This window comes from Cygnus atratus, chromosome 3, assembly GCF_013377495.2.
Source record: "Cygnus atratus isolate AKBS03 ecotype Queensland, Australia chromosome 3, CAtr_DNAZoo_HiC_assembly, whole genome shotgun sequence".
Lineage (NCBI taxonomy): Eukaryota > Metazoa > Chordata > Aves > Anseriformes > Anatidae > Cygnus > Cygnus atratus.
Window position 1 is genome coordinate 58,820,169 of NC_066364.1, and position 18,039 is coordinate 58,838,207.

At 34.6% G+C, this 18,039-nt stretch overlaps 1 protein-coding gene across 42 annotated transcripts in view; it reads right to left on the reverse strand.

The window, feature by feature from the left end:
• Positions 1-18,039, reverse strand: part of EPB41L2 (erythrocyte membrane protein band 4.1 like 2) — a 109,880-nt gene that overhangs the window by 33,294 nt on the left and 58,547 nt on the right. For all 42 annotated transcript variants that reach the window (XM_035538487.2, XM_035538479.2, XM_035538475.2 and 39 more), the window contains 5 exons: positions 11,640-11,682; positions 5,307-5,382; positions 3,554-3,772; positions 3,006-3,093; positions 1,280-1,432 (listed from right to left, as the gene is read on the reverse strand). In XM_035538487.2, coding sequence (XP_035394380.1) covers positions 1,280-1,432; positions 3,006-3,093; positions 3,554-3,772; positions 5,307-5,382; positions 11,640-11,682 — 579 coding nt within the window. The remainder of the gene's footprint in view (positions 1-1,279; positions 1,433-3,005; positions 3,094-3,553; positions 3,773-5,306; positions 5,383-11,639; positions 11,683-18,039) is intronic.

Here is an 18,039-nt window from a genome sequence, read left to right on the forward strand (position 1 = left end):
CAGTCTGAAATCCATATTGCAGTGTCACTCTTACTGATCCATTTCATTATATATCTATTTTTAGCAAAAATATTACATCTGTTTATACATCTGTTCCAGAAGTTACAAAAGTACAATGTAAGTATTGCACTACTGTCATTTAAACTAAATACAGCTCCTGTCACTTCATGTAAAGTCTATTTACACTAAAATACTTCAGTGATTTCAAACTGATAGTGTTCTGTACTTTAATAAAACCTTTTTCAACAAAACAAGGTCTGGGAATTACTCTGTGAACTTTAGGTGTGTGCAAACAAAATAAATGCTTTGAGAATGATGAGTTAGCTTTATGAGATTGTGCAAAGGCTAATATTTTTTGGGGGGGGGGGGGGGGGGGACTTAAGAGTTCTGGGAACTAAAATTAAGATAGATTTAAAAATATATCTTTAAAACTTGCCTAATTGTTTATAAGCACTACAGCTGATTTTGTATCAGCATAAAGTAGCAGTACTGCTTTTATACAAGGCTGTGGGAAAAAAGGTGACTTGCCATTTAAAGTTTTCATGAATTTAAATTTGAGATTAGCAGACAGTACATAACTTGCCCAAAATAATTCAGGAATAAATTCAAACCTTTTCCTCCATTTAGCTCTGCAATGTCATTAACATCTTTTGCTTGATTTATTCACACAGCAAAAACCATCCTAAACATATTAGGGTATACTTTAAAGAGTTCATTATTTTGTTTTCTACAAAGAATTTCCAGTTAAAATGTGCTCAAAATGTAAACCTCCCTCCTTCATTGACTCCCATAACCTTATAACGGTAAGTGGAAAAAAAAGTTGAATTCAATATTTCCACAGCAGCTAACAGGAAGTTAGAGCTCCCTACAGGACAACTCAGGTCTTTGGTTACATCCATAAAACTAACGGCATTGACATTTAGTGAACAATTATATCCACAGAGGAAGAGAGGCTGACTCTCCCTAGGGACTGCAATTTTGTAAAAATGTGGCCAGCGTAACTAGCTTTACTTGCAGTATAAATAAGTTACAGGATTGCATCTATTACCTTCCCCCTCCAAAAAAAAAAGTGCTGGAGTCATTCATTAATCATCAGAAGCGTTTAATCAGAAGTGTTTAATACAAGCAGTAGAATCTGATGAGAAAAATAAAACGCTCTTAAATTCTGCTCGAATCCAACATAAGCCTTCCAGGATGCCTAGTAAAAACTGAGGCTGTTATTCTGTTGCTGGATAGAAATGATCAGACAAAAAAGGCAAGACAGAAAGGTATTACTTACTTCAGCTGGCCTGATTTTGATGTAGAAATTACTTCGCTTATAGGAAATCTTCAGAATTTTTGGCCAAGCGAAGCGGTTGATCCGGAGTCTATCTTTGTAAATGAGCAGTCCGTTAGCACATACACCCAGCATGATATCCACACCTTCAGAATCCTATCGTGTATGAGACAATTTCATAAAAATCAGTTTATTAACATTCCAAACAAGTAATTATCTCAGGCAAACCTTGAGGGAAGAAGGCAAATGGGACTTGGTCTTTCAGGTTTGAATATGAGACATGACATTGAGATTGTTAAATAAGAAATGACCAAGCATAACAATTTTATAAGAAAGGATTTGGACTCCAGTAATGACTGGCACTCCTCTATCTGCACTTACCACAGTTCTGGGAAACTTAGATATTCTGCCAATAAGGACGAACTCAACTATGAGAAGTACGGTGGGTGTACCAATGATTTGATTTCTAATACTAAAAGTGAAAGTAAGAACAGATCTTTCCAACAATCAATTACAGTCAGAGCAAGTTGGTGACAGTGATCTTTTACATTCACCTACTGTTCCTAAGATGATACAGGAACCAATGGATAGCTGGCTGAAAATATCAGCATAATTTCAATCAAAGCGCTGTCATGCAGGGTTTCTTAGTGTTCTGTGCCACTGACAGCATTTGATGCCAGTTTAGCAGGTTACAGAACCAATCACTTACTGATAAGGCTTGGATATGCTGTACCACTGCAGAGTAATATGGCATAATCTTATGTCCTCACAAGCAACAAATCAACTGCATCAAATGCTAACACTATCATTAAATGTTGCTTTACCGGCATAACAATTAACTGCAAGTGGACTCTGGCAAACAGCAGTTCTAATGCTTTCAGATACTTCACTATGACAAAGGAAAGCTCAATAAAACTCTTAAGTATGCAGGTTCCTTAAAGTGCTGCAAACAAGTGAACTGCCATGCTGCATTTCTATTAGAAAATGCATAAATATTCCAGACATATTTAATGTACATGAATAAAAATGTAAGCATATTTCTATCACGTGTTTCTAAGAGAACACAGGAATAGTCTGTGGAAAATTGCAAATGTAAGTGCACAAAATTTCTGTAGGAGTCCAATGTTTCTCCAGTATTTTGAAGTCTTGGTTTTCTTCTTCTTTATATATACAATTGATATGCTTACAATGCATTAATTTTCCTCAAGATTTGAGACTCTGGACTTGTGGGAGGGACTGAAAGGGGGGAAAGAGTTAGTTGGCTTGTTGGATTTTTACATTAAAAAATCCTAATAGTAATGCAATTTTGATTTGACTTATCCAAAGGGGTGAAAAAGAAAAGCCTCTGAGAAGTACCCTCCCTCAAGACCTCTTCCCACCCATACTCCTCATTTCTAACTCTGGTGGAATTTCAGAACTAATTACATATTTTTTTAGGCTTTACTTTATAGCCCCAACTCTTTGGATCAAAGCCCAGACACTTAAAATTTACTTAGAATATTCTAGAATATTCTTTCTAGGATGCACATATGTCTGTGCATTAAATAAAACTAAATTTAAAATAAATTTTAAGGATGTCAAAGCTGTTAACAGAATAATTATCATGACCAAGAGATAAAAGGCTTATATGAAAGCATTGAAGATCCAAACACTTTCAAATCAAGTAATCTATATACACTATGCTCTTTAATACCAAGCACTATTCTAAAACCAAATCAAACCCCAATACCTTGGCATGATGTAAATCCACTCCATACATGGAAAGTCTCTTAGCATTTTCTAGGAACTGGGAGTCCGCCTGTGCTGGCGTCAAGCCCCTAAAACCATTGAACAAACCTTGAGTTTATTGTCAAAAGAACAAAGAACCAAAACAGGAATTCTGCAATTCAGACACACAGAAAAATGTCAGTTTGTAAGGTATCAATAGCATTTTTGACATAACAGCTAAACTGTTCTTTCAGAGCATATTATATTCCTTTAATTTAGGTTTCCATATTCACTTTCAAAATATTTTTAGGTCTACATTGCCATGAATTAGACAACTATTTCATATGCTTGGATAAAATATTTTCTCCAAATGTTCTCTTCTGATATCTTAGTGAAGCTACTATTTTCAAATTGAGATTTTGAAACACATGGAATTAAGAGACTCCAGTTATGTAGCAAGAGACTTCCAGAGCAACAGTAGGCTTCAGTTTAGGAGTTTAAAAGCTCTTAAGAGAAATGGTAACAAATATGACAGCATGATTTAATTTCATCCCACTGTATCTGACGGACCTGTGTGTTTTGTGTAGCTCAGCTACTTTCTCCTCCATTTCTTGAGTTTGATTGGGTGCAAATTGGAATTCACTGATGTAGTCACCGTGGTGCTCCTCTGGGTCATGATCACCCATTTCAGCCTGCAGGGTATATGAACCAAGGAGGGCGTGAGTCACAAAAGAACATGGCAGTCGACCAGAAGCAATATCCTGGCGAAGCTGTAGGCACAAGAAATATCTGCAAGACAAAGAAAAGGAGGGGGGATGGGGTGAAAAAACGGGAACAGATGAATAGTTACCAATTAAAATATATATAAGATATGGCAGAATTTCTCCAGATACATGTGAACGTAAGCATTTTTTAAAGTAAGCCAATACAGTAATAATTCGTTACACCTTACTATGCAATAATGACATACAAAATAAATTGATTTCGCTTCCATTTTTAAGAGATGGTATTACTTTTCATAAATCTGAAGAACAAGAAAAATTCTGATTTCGAATATGTGAATGAATAAAAAAAATTTGTAACAAAAGTAGACTTAAGAACTCCTTCATTTTTCATTTTAGACTGCAAGTGTCTAAGTAAAAACCATGCATTTCCTTTGAAATTTCCCTTTGGCTTGAAAATTCTAACCTATATACCTTACAGTCACTAGCTCATCAAGTAATGTAATAGACAGAAAAAATCTGTATTATTACTGAAACCATAATTGCCTTCCTTAAACCACGTATATATTAGAATTTACTATTTCAAGTACTGCACATAGTCTTCTACCAAATATAGCAAGTTAACAATCAGGAAACATCATGCCCTAGCACAGATATTTAATTAAAAAAATTTTTAAAAATGAAGTTCAAATTTTAAGGAATTTAGCTTTAAGCTATAATCATAAAAACGCTTTATCAGTTGAACATGCAATTTGAACGCCAACTGACACTGAAAACTTTCAAACTAAACAGACACAGTTGAAATACGCTGCATACTAAGTGTCTTAGGTTATTTGTAGTAATATATCAACTACAGACTCATGTAGCTATCTTATTTTGTGTAGAGAACTGATTAAATGCAGTATGTAATGACATATCCCACCTCACCAGAATTAACTAACTCCAAATTCAAACAAAGTGCTTAGGTTTGCCATAACTCCTGAAAAAGTGAGCCTATTGCCTACACTGCTTATGTTAGTCTTACAATGCTATATTTTAGGTGCTTAGAAAGTACTTCATTCTTAGATCTCATTAGATCTTATCCCATTGCCTTCTAAGCAAGGTAATTATTTCCATGTTTTACGGTTTTATTTAAACTACAAATACTACATTTTCAACAACATAAGCTGGATGATAACTAAAATACCTTGGGACCCTTAAGCTTCGCTCTCCAAAACACCACCCCCATACCATCATTTGCTTTATAATAAAGCAGCAGTCCAAAAACAAACCACTGTCTTCCTTCATACATGGTGCCATCTCATCTCCCCCTCCTGCATTCCCCTCAAATCATATCCCAACTTATCATTAAATGCTTCTTTCTGAAGAAACAAAGGCCTCTCATTCTTTTTGAGAGATACCCTGCTAGGTACTCCTGCTTCCTCAAGATGCCTTCCATGCCAAGGGACTCCTTTGTGCCCACACTCCAGAAAGTAGTTGATATGAGAACATCTATAGCATTCTACAGTAACAGAACTTGTTATGGCATCCAGAAAGTGAAGAAGCCTAATTTGATAAAATAGCAGTAACTTTTAAGTTTAAAAATTATGAACTGTACGTACCTAGTGATGTCTTCAGTCAATTGTGAAGGATCAGGAGGATAAAATTTCACATTAAAGGTGAACAGCCAAGGTAAACCTAAATATAGGAAACATCTGATTGTTAATCTCAAAATTGTTGAAGCAAGCAAAGAGTTTTACAGAAAAAAATAAGGCAGTTGTGCAAACTTTAGATCACTGAAACCTTGAAAATATTTGAAAGTTATTTCTCCTCTTTTGAGAGTATATTAGCAAGAACCATTCATTATATTCATTATCAGACATACATACAGTGAAAGCTAAAACATAACATGTTAAAAATTAAACATGTTAACAATAAGTTATGTAAACAACAGAAGTTTTTAATGTGAAAACTACCATAATATGTAACCATAAAACATTTCAGATATTCTGTATTCAAATATAAATAGCTGCTTGCACTAAATCTGCATTTATTTCCAACTCTTCCAAGGCTAATTATCTCCCTGTTTAAACTGATTGTAGTTTGCAAGACTGTACAGTAACTATGAACTTGAGATGTCAATATGAAGTCTGTGTTGCATACAACGGAAAGACAAAGTAAACTATTCATTTTCATACTGAATGCATAGAAGACAAATACTAGCCATTTCTCCTTTAAAATCATTTAAGTTTTCTTAAACAATAATACCTTTAACTATAATAGTAATTATGTTTTTTTAATTCACATATGAAAATTGTAATTGCCTATCTTAAATACAAAAGCACTTAAAACTAGAGTAATAGTTTGGCAAAGCATGAAATTCTGCTTTTAATCATAGCTCTAGTTCTAGAACAGCTTTCAAATCTGAAACATTTAAGTCACTCAAATAATGAAAATCCATTCTAAGAATGTTGCTGTTATAATACTATGTGCAAGAGAAGTATGTTCATTGGAAAGTAATAATTTGACAAAATGTAAAAGTTTCCAAATTCAAACATTTTAAATAAGATTTTAAATATTATTATTAAATATTTTAAATTTTGAATATCTTATTCTTAAATAAGATTTTAACAAGTTGCCATACTCCGATAAATCATGCTTCAAAAAATGTCTATTTTAAAAAAAGAAATGACCAAAATGCCATTTCCAACATTATGCTACAGGTGCAAACATTTTTGCTTAAGGTTGTTTTCCTAAAAATAAAGAAATAATAAATTCACAGCTGTTAAAAGTGAAAAGATGCTTTGTGTCAAGATATGTACTTCAACATTTCAAAAATTACTTCATATTTTCAGACGTGACTATTCACTGTAGCATTTTAACTTCTGCATAAGTCTGCTTAACTGTCATCATCCTCCTCCCTGGCTGCTAAGTCACTATTTCCTTTTGGGAGTGCAGGGATATAATGTATCTTCATGATCCCAGTTATCAATTATTTGTTAGGACAATGATAGCTTGGCTTACAAAATAAGGTACATCGCCTTGAACAAGAAAGCCTAATTTATCTGATGTACACATAGTACTGATTTGGGTAACATACACCTCATTCCATTATCTATCGCTGTCTAGTGCAAGATAGAATGAAGAAAAATATGTTAAGTTTCTAACAATAATTTATAAATACACTATGAACAAACAGAATTAAATCTGGAATAAATGATGGAAGTGGACTAACGTATTTCCCAGGAGACTAGCACCATCATTTAATGCTAATATTAAGTAAACCAAACTGATGACAAGAAGCAATTGAGCCAAAAATATCTATGCAAACAGTGTTTAGCGAGAGTTATGTTAACAGGTACTGTGGAGGAGCTTGGAGCAGGAAAGATGGAAGTAAGATGTGTCCTTCCACACAGGTAGCAACCAGACAATGTTTTCCTGGAATGGAACAGTTTCCTGATGCGAAGCAGTTTTTCCTGGTCTAAGACTACAGTTCAGCTAATCACAGATAAATTTGGCCTTAACCTCTCTCTCTTTTTTGTCAGCATTTTTACTGTTAGCTTTCAGAAAGCTCTGTAACTAGGAGACCTAGACACTGCTGGAAAAGAAAAAACACTTCTAAAAGCTAAAAAGAGCACAAATCCTCTGAATCTACAGACTACATGAAAAGAATCATGTCTGCTCATACTAATTCCCACAACTAATCCACAGAAAAAATGTTGTAGTTGATTTTCTACTAAATAATTTCTGGACAGTTGATGACCTGGTACTTTACCTAAAAACACATTTATCCTCAGAACATAACCCATCATTTTTATTACAATTAGTACAGTATTACAATGTGCACAGGCTATATTTATACTTCAATACAGCATACTGTTTACAGCCACATAACAGAGGCACACAAACAATTGTCTTCACACAACAATGCATGCTATTACTGGCACTTTGAATTGACAGCAAAAACAAAAAAATCTGATATTAAAGTGATATTTAGCATTCTGTTCCTGATAAGGCTCTCTGTCTTAATGTTTAATGGTATGTGCTACAGAAATGTCAAATTTTTTTTTCTAGACAGTTTGTTACCTCAAAAATGCTTCTGTGGCAGCTTTAGGCACATTCTTCGAGAAAAAGAACGCAATAACTAACCAGCTAACAACATACAATTAACATGATTCATGCCATTCACACTGGAAATCACTGAGTTTTTATTCCAGAGACGGCATTTATAGCTTTTACTCATGATCCCTGTCTCTCAGCTAACGTTTTTAGGGTACTGTGTGACTGGGACAGATGAACTGCTCACAGACAGATGTCAAATGCCCCATAAAGATAAGAAAATTATGTCTATAATATACCTTAAATTACCTTCCAGGGAGTCAAAGCAATATAGTTGCTGTACAACTAGCCCACATTTTCAAAGTTGCATTAACAAAACCAGAGTGCAGCCAGACCTTTTTGGACCAACACGATCCAGCTCACAAACTCAGACATCTCTAAACTGCAAAACAATTTTTATGACTAGCAGACTTACAGGAACGCTTCCACAGGACAACTCTTCCCTTAGCACAGTGCTTATTGCTCTTCACTACTACATTCCAGTGTGATGTGCTTAGAAGTTAGGTACAAATTTTACACATGCATAGTTATTTACGTTATTTTATTATATCTATTTCTTTAACGTGACCCTACATACACGTATATATACGCTTTTTTAACCTGAGCTTGCCATGTTTTATTGGCAATAAAATCAGAGCTGTATATTTAAAATGCAATCCTTTTCCTTAATGAATTCTAACTTCCCTTCACACTAAGTACAAATTGTAAAATGTGGTAGTACAGTGTTGCAAAATTCTAAATTTGTATTACACTGTTCTTACAGAATTTTATTTACGAATTTAATCTTCTCTAATCTTCACCCACAATATAATTGTGAACATTTAAACTGCAGACAGGAGATTGATCTTCAATTGCAATTAATACTACAGTAAAACCAGCTTTATGTGGCTTATTCATTCAATTCTTCTACACTGAGAATGACTTCAGAAAAACTCAAAACTGAATTGAATGTACTATATACAAACTGCATGTACCACATCTTGCATAGATAAAAACCTCATATTAAATTTTATATAAAGGTAAAACACCATACCTTCCATGAAGTCTGCAATTTGGCTTTTCCAAAGTCAGTGCCTACTGTTTGTCCCTTCACTATATGCAAGAGTTGAAGTTCTAAGTTTCATGAAAGCCTGAATCCACTTTGGATGTATCAATTTCCAAGCTAGTGACAGAAATGTCATACCTGTCCATAACTGAATTAATTAGAGGTTTTATCATATGCCAGTGGATATCCAATTACATGAGTTTAAAAAAGGTCATGAATTAATTTTCCTGAAGAGATCAGGCTGAGTGAAGCCAAACAAGTTTTTTGCCACCTTCATAGCCTTGAGAAATGAGACAGTAATTTGTGGACCAAGTTCATTAGCTACAGCAACATTGGTATATGGGTAATTGCTGAGGTCCAATATAATTGCCCAGCCAAAGGCCAATGTGAATAGATGACAGACCACAAAACCTGGGGACCCTGAATCTCAGCAACAGACAGTCTGATGCAGACCATGACTTGCTGGAGACTACAGGATTCTAATTTCATCTTCCCCAGGGTGGTACACAAGCGTCTCATATGTGGAGTATTGATATTGCTCACATGTAAGAGAGACAGATTATTATAAATATTAAGTTGAAAAGTGACATGCTGAACTCCACTTCCAAATTCAACACCTTTGAGTGTTCAGATCAATATATTTGTCCAGATATGCTCAACTAGCATGTTAGTGCTTCAGTTTATGCTATACATAAGAAAAAGAAATGACTTTCCTCATTTCGAATGGGCTAGTAGGTTTTACAGGTATCTTAAATATATTTTAACTGAATTTTTTTTTGTACATAAGATATCCATTCTTGACTAGAACTAAGCCTGAAACAAAGAGAAACCTCATTACTTAGTACCCACGTAGTTGGGAGAGAAAATTTGCTTTCACAGTACATTCCAATATCTGGAAATTTTAATACAGTGATTACAAAGAACACAACTAACAGTATGTTCATTACTTGAAAATCAGTGTAAGAAAGTTTCATTGTAGAAACCTTTGAAATGGCGTTCTCACTTGGTTGTTTACTTCATGCAGTACGCCTATGAACTCAGAAATACTACAGACCAGAGAAAAAATTTCAATTGTGATGCCTAATTCAAGAAACTGGACTTGATCTCCAATACAGAAACACAGGTCTTCATGTTGAATGAAAAATCAGATTCCCTTAAAATATTTTTGGACTACGTACTACACAGTATTAAAAAACATTATGTAGTGCATCCAAAAAAATATCAGGCCAGTTCTTACATTTCAGATTCATGATAGCTGTAGATGATGCTCTATAGCATGCAGATCACTACTCAAGACAGTAGCATGGAAAGTATCAGTGTCTTTTGTCAAATATTAAAACCTAATGAAACTACTACTATATATATTGACTACTAATATATATATATTAACCGAAGACCTCACATTTCTATGGAATAAGTATTGCAACTTCTCCATTATTAAAAGGGCAATTGCAGATGGCTTCTGCAATTGCATAAGCATGCAAGTACATTCAGCATTTTAATTGGACTAGTTTGTTTATACAACAGCATATTAGACCAAAAAATAGTCGTCAATGAAGCTTCTGTAACTTTAATTTATCCACTGAAAACGAAAAATACACCTTCCTCAACATAGTAAAGGATTTCACCAATTGGGAAAGGTCTAAAGGAAACAGAATTAACACCACTACCATTTTTGGAAAATGCGAGCATTGCCTTACAAAGAAGTTAGAAATAGTAAAGAAACTGCTTGTTAACCATTGTAACTAGCACAATGCTGTTCTTAATTACAAGTACTCCCACTGGATCATATGCCCCAGAAGAGATCAAAGTCAGTTTCTTAAGTAACATTCTTGTTGTGTTGGAAATGTAGACACGCAAGTCTTATCATCACCTCTTCAAAAAATTTGCTTTCTCTCCCCATTTACATTTCCTGTCAGCTGCTTAGAAATAATGTTTCCACCAAAAAAAAAAACACAAAAACATGAAGAGGAAATCATATTGGCCACAAACATAAAACAATGAGAAGAGTGTCAGTTAAGAGTTGTCTAGCCTTTCATAGTGGCTACTTATTTTGAGACATTTAAGCTCAGAAAGAGTATTTCCTGCACATACTCATCATTTGCTCCTGTCTACTACAAAAGCTACATGCCAAGTGAAATACTTGACAGACTTTTATGGAAACAGAGTAAAATAAGTTACTCTGTGTATACTTCGTAAGGGAAGCAGAAAGATCTAAACAGATTCAGTCAAACATTCCAGGGAGTAGTCTGAGGTTCCAAGTGCTCTCTCTCTAATCCATTTCCATTGTGGAAATGGTGCTGGACTGATCAGGTTAAAAAAAATATACAACTTCTGTAAGACATACTGATTCTTATTTTGTAGTTTCATGTTCTTCTGGTGAGTCTTTGAAGTTTGAAAGCCTTACAGCATCAACCACGACCATTTCTGCAAGTTAACTTTTTCCATCTCATAATCCAAATATCAGCATCAAAATTTGAATAACATCTACTCTTTTGGGATGCAAAAGTTATCTACTGATTAGTCAAATGCAATACAGAAAAATTTGGGTCAGCAGCCACTATAGCAGCCATTAACTTCTACAGCAGAAGTCTGAGCAATCCTTTCTCTCCTTATTGGACAGTGGACAGAAATAGAAGCTTTGCTTTTTGTTCTAAGGCTGAATGTCATCAGATATAAATTCTTTTAATGCTGTTTCAATTAAATCAACATCCAGACTACTGAGTTTAGGAAGAAATTTTCTGTGAGCAAAAAAAAAGGGAACATAACATCCAAATACATAAGTACTTACTTCGAATTTGTCTCTTAATTTCCTTTGAAGAATCTAACCAGTTCTGAAAAAAATAACAAACATTTAAAATAATTTCACAGAGAAAATGAAGTGATTTCATACGATGCAAAGATGGTATTGTTTAGACTTCTGTTCTACTTTAAAATTTCCCAGAAAATTCTAAAATTGAACTTGTGATTTGCTAGCAAGTCTCCCCATCTATGCACATAAGTGATACTGTATGATGCCACTGCCTTCATGGCTTATCTTATTGCTTTAGACTATTTATGCCCTGTAATTTTGTAAATTGGACAGTCTTTGCTAGCACATTACATTTGACAAATACAATTGTCTCTCTCCTTTTATTGGCATAAGCAGACTTCATGAACAACTACGTAATCCCTACATGCCAGCACTTACATATCCATATAGAGTCATTTAATATGAGATTTCTCTTAATCTCTAGAGATCTACTATTCCTGTTGTCTTAAATTATATACATTTTAGCTCTGATAACATTCAAAGGTGCTTGGAAAAAAATACTCAAGTTTCATGTTTGTTTTTTTTCCTGAGCTTCCCCACAGCAAAGTTCTCTATTAACTTGTACGATGTTAATACTGATACACAAGGTTCAAAACTATAAGCTTTGCTCTATTTTAGGCAATGCAAATTAAGAAAATTTTCCATATAGCATATAGTATTTTGTACCACCTATTAAGGTGGTTATAACATTTCAATTACTATTGTTACTTATGCAGAGACTTTTTTTTGATTGATCCAAAAACATAACTTTGAAATTTGAGAATGAGAAATCAGTAACATGCATTCACCTGTAATTCAAACAATCCTGTTTACAAATTTTACCCATAGACATTACAAAATAGATCAAGAGACTAGAAATATAAGCCTTTTAACTGCAGTTACTGAACATTTACTTTACACAGCATTTGAATGTTTATTTCCCATAAACAGACACACAAACATACATGAACAAATACATGCACACATATGCACACACAGCCAGTCTGTCAGCCAAACTGAGTATGCTTCATTAGCAGAAGTGTGCAAAGTAGTGAGGAGCTAGCAACTAACTTGCAAAGTCAAGGTCAACATTTGCATTTCAACAGTCCACTGGAGGTAACAGAGGCCTCAAGGTCAGCAGGGACCTCAGTGTCAGCACAAACGTTGCTAAGGATGCATCTCTGTCAATGTTTCTTGCCTAACCTAGCCAAGTACCAGGTATTGAGTACACTGTGACTCACCTTTCAGTCTGTGACACCAAACTGTAGACACCAATAATTGTTTTCCACAACCATATAAATCAGTCTACTGCACACTTTCCAACTCAAAATAAGTCCATTTCAGGAACACAGTGTGCTATACCACACTTTTATGGGTCTATATGCATTAGGAGAACGTGAAACACATGGTATTTTTTACACTGCAGCAAATCCTTACTTACTGTTTATCTCTGCTGGTAAAGGACATGGCTTCTGTGAACATGACCCAAAATACTAAGATTGTTGTTGTAAATGACCTTAATCTAATCTAGTTTTGTCATTGATGCAGAATGTCTACATTAGACAAATGCTCTTTAGAAAAAATGCAAAAACCAAAACACTATCATTTGTTATAGGTGTAATTAATTAAAACACATGGATAATTCCACATTTCTTGCTTTAAAAAGCCTGCAACCTCTACATCTCATAACTGTTACAATGATTCCAGAGATACACAGTCCATAATATTGTTATAAAGGAAGAGACAACGTTCCTTCAAAGATATCTGGACAAAATTCATTTTGCTTAAATCAGAAAAAATACTACCTGCTGGAAGAACCTTGACAAGGAGGACAGGCTCGGAAGACATGAAGTCTTCAAAGATTTTAGCTGAGACCCATTTCAGCTACAATTATCATCCTGGTTTTCAGTTTTGGTATTAACTCCATTCCCAAACGATACAAAGCCATATTCTTCTGAATACCATATTCTTCTGATTACAAAGGTAACTAAAACTATCTTAAACTCCTAAATTTTAGACGAAGGGTAGTATAAAGTAACAAATAGTTATGTAGTGTGACAATTACAGCAGAAAACTAGAATGCATGAGTATGTTATTTTCAGTGCTTTATCTTTTACCTCTACTTTTACGAAGTGGAAGAAAACATACAAAACAGAATATGCTGCAAAATGAGAATAAACTTTTTAAAGAAAGAAATTTATTTCTTTAAATGAAACTATTTTCAGTACAGTTCATTTTCTGATTTTCCAAACCTGCAGTAGGCTTATTGGAAGCAGATTTCATCATCAACTTTCATTACTGTTCTATCAAATAAAATCAGATATTTGTATTTCATTTTACATGTGTAATTACTTTTTTTTTTTTTGGGGGGGGGGGGGGGGGGGGGGTGGTGGTGGTTTTGCATCTGTGGCTTTTGTTACAAGTAAAACAAACACTATTGAAGAATCTACCCTGAAATAGACCTCAGCACAGAATAGGCAGGTCTGTCTTTCAACACAAAAGGCAAAGTGTATGCACACTACGTTGCTCCAGTAGGCAAAAATCTATTTGTTTAATTTATGAATGGTAAGGTTATAGATAAGACAAAGTAATGAATTGTCAAAGAACAACAAAACGTTCTCTACCAGCACAAAAGTATTTTGTACAAATCCAGAAAAGCAGCATTTCCAGCTGGTGCCCAGAACATAAGAGCACAAGCTTTCTAACACTTTTGCAGACCAATTACGGCATGAATGGAGCATTCATGAACTTTTGAGGGTGTAATGCAATAAAATCACTAACTAAACTTTAAACGAATAAATATAACATTTGTAAAGCCACAAAAAAAATTATTAACTTTACCTAAATAGCTTTAAAACGTCTATGAAAGCTAACAAAAATTGGTCTGATATGAACATCTCTCCCAGCTGCACAGAACACCCATAGAGAAAAGTTAATGGGATTCCTCCTCCAATGGTACCCCAATGGTGCATTAGGGAGCAGCTCTAATTCAAAAGAGTGCCTGGCATTGAGTTTCCACACCCCACAGCTGCTGTCTAGCTCAACAGCTGGCTCCTAAATGAGCAGCTGTGATGACTGCATAAGAATGAGAAAACACACATCATTCAGCATGTAATACTGACTGGGATGGAGGTCAGAGATCTGTTGCATTTTAATCTCAAGGGGCAATAGTTATAACTGGAAAAAATGTATCAGAAATAACTGGTACCAAGACGAAAAAAATTCAGACTTGATCTTTATACAGAGAGGTGAACAAAAGAGAAGGCCAGCCCCTAAAACTATCAAAAGCTCCAAGTCTCTAGGCTTTCTGTGGCAGACATCGCTGAACACAACTGATCAGCATCCTCACCCCCATCCATTAATTAAATCAATACATAAGATGTGATATGATTTTTTCTTTCTTAGAAAAGAATGAAAGGAAGTTGAGATGTATGTGAAAGTGCTAAGACAAAAGCACAGGATCTATTAAAAAGACATACCACAAATGTTTAACATTCTACAAACAATATAAAAGGTCTTCATCCATGTATTAAAAAGGTCCCTTTAATAACAAAAATACATGCATCTATCTTACTGATCCCATTCTGTGTAGCCATCCAATTTCATATTTACAAGCATGAAAGAAATGGCAGCTGGGTGTTGGGGGGCACAACTCTCTCATGCTGAAGCCCAGGCTTTCAAAGTCTTTTTTGGAAACCTGGGTATTCCTGCTCATCTGGCAACTACAACTTAGAGCTGCAGCAGAGCCTCACATCCACACCAGTTACACATCAGGAGATGAAATAGGTCACACCTAAGCCATACTTTGACTTCTGGGAGTCTCAATTGACTAAAGGCACTACAACAAATGACATTCCTAAATGTGGTACTTCAGCTTGGGATCTTCAAAAGAGTGTCTTGCTGAATATATTGCTGTAGATTTTATTATGTAAGAAAGAGTTATAACTATGCAGTCTCTAACAGCGAGATCATCATCTGCCTCTACTTTATACTTTTTCTACCTTTTTTTGGTCAATTTGTGATTTTAGTATTCCTCTAATACTGTAACTCAGAGTTTAAAGTACTCATGGTCAGAAACAAAGCAAACTTCCACAGCTTTAGCAAAGCCATATGAAATATGATTTGATAACCTATTCAACTTTGAATTTGTTTTATCAGAAAATTTGTACTTACATTCTATTTAATCAGGGGAGGAAAACAAAACTGGTTACAGATGGTATGCATTTAAATACCAAGATTAAAAACAATACAAAATTGATCCGTATCTCAAATATGAACTCCAAGAATTGCCTACCTATTAAAGAGTTCCAGAAAACTCAAACTAGGACCACTAGGACTTTTTTCCTTTTAATTTTTTTTTTTTTGCTTTAAGTCATTACACAACCTTGTGTCTTCCTTAGCCTTTTGCACATCACAAATTCCCCTATCTCTAATCTAGTGATCACAAAATGCTAACTGTTGAGGAAAGAAAGCAAAACCAGACAATCAGTACTTTTAGAAGTGTCAGTTAAAACAATAGTAAAGAATACAACAGTCATCTTGCACACGTACCTAAGTTTGTAAAATATAGGCCAATTGTACAAGACAAGCACTGCTCTAATAACTTTGAAAATCAAATTAAAATGAAAAGCTTACAAATGAACAGCAATAGGTAAAACAGACAATCCCTGTTGAACAAGCATCAAATGCTGTAGATTCAAAGAACAATTAGAAAACAAACTCAAATTGGGAAATTTAGGTAAAGTACCGCCTTTTGCCGGTCCAAAACTGAATGCTCTTTCCTTTTCCCTCTCAGACTTTGAAAGACATCTGAGTGAGTAATCCAGGGAATACAGTAGATCGACTGCGCTCAATATCTGTTTGCAAACTAAGTGCCTAAAGACCACCTAGAGTTCTTTCACCAACTGAAGACCTTTCTAAGAAATCCGCTGGTTGACCAGAGTTTCTAAGGAATCCAGAACAAGCTTAAATATTTCAGTAACTGTCCCTACCAGATCTCTGTGGTTCACTGAAAGGTTAGCTAATTTGGACAAATAACTTCACATCATTCTTGGTGTGCCTTAAACTTCATATGGTAGCTACAATATAGGCAGGTATCACTGATAAATGGAAATATATACACAAACCCTCATATATATAGAAAAAATGGCTCTTTTAAAGGTATGACACTGGGTTCCTCCACTCACATGACTGAGGAATACCAAGAAGTCTGTTAGTCCAACTAGAGGTGCATTAGAAAAGAGAGAATTGACATACTCTGCACCAATCCCAAACTTTCCTGCTCTATTTTAAAAAGCCAAAGGCTCCCCAGTTCCACCACTTAAGATCTATTCAAATGTGCTGTTTCCTGGTATAATTCAAGGATCCCACATCTGTTATTAGATATCTCCTTTCTTGTCAGTGAGGAGACTGTCCTATGTTTTACTGTGCGCGTACACCCATGTATTGCCAAGAATACTAAGTAGCACAAATACAGGGACTGTAAATGACAACAAAAAATAATAGATTATGGTATTACTCCGAAGATCAACTTGGATGCTCTTCCTTGTTACACTGAAGATGGTCCAATTTCTGTAAATGCTTTATAAATCACAAACAAAAATACAATATTCAAGTAAAAATACATCAAGCCCATTTTACGCATGGAAATCTCTAACCCAGAGGAATCAAGTATTTTGCTCTTTGCTTCACAAAAGGTCTCCAGCAAAGCAAAAGAAGTCTAGAAAACAACTGTATTTGAATAGAAGTTGTCAAAAAGTCAAATTTATTCAGATTACTAAATTAGACTTCATTTCAAATGCAAAAGTGGAATAAGAAAACATGAAAAAAAGCAAGAACGTCTTCACTAAGTATAATGCGTATATACAGTGAGTATATAGTATATATACTCATGTAAGGATGCTTTCTGCCACAAAAAAAAGATTGAGATTAAAATCAAAAGAATTACATTTTTTTCCATTTCAATTTGCAGTTATTAGTTTGTTCTTTATGATAGAAAAATCATAAAGGTTTATCTTTAGTTAGCAGACAGTGAAAACTAGTCCATAACTAGCCACAAACATTCAGATGCTGGGAGAAGCTAATTGGCTCTTAGTAATTAGTAGAATGAATACCAACAGCTGATTTAAATTTTTTTCCTCAACTCAACAATCTAGATGTGCTCACCACATACAAACAAGTGTAAAAGATGACAGAAAATATGCTACCAAAAGGTATTGAAGAGATCTTATTTGAATGTAGTTATACCAAAACACCTCTTCATTACTAAGGCTAGCATCCAATGCTGGTGAGAGGCTAGCCCCAGTCTCATCTTTTCAAATGACTTTTTTTTTTAAACTTAAAATTAATAGGAAAAGAAACAATTAAGGCCTAATAGTTACAGACTTACAGACAGATGTCC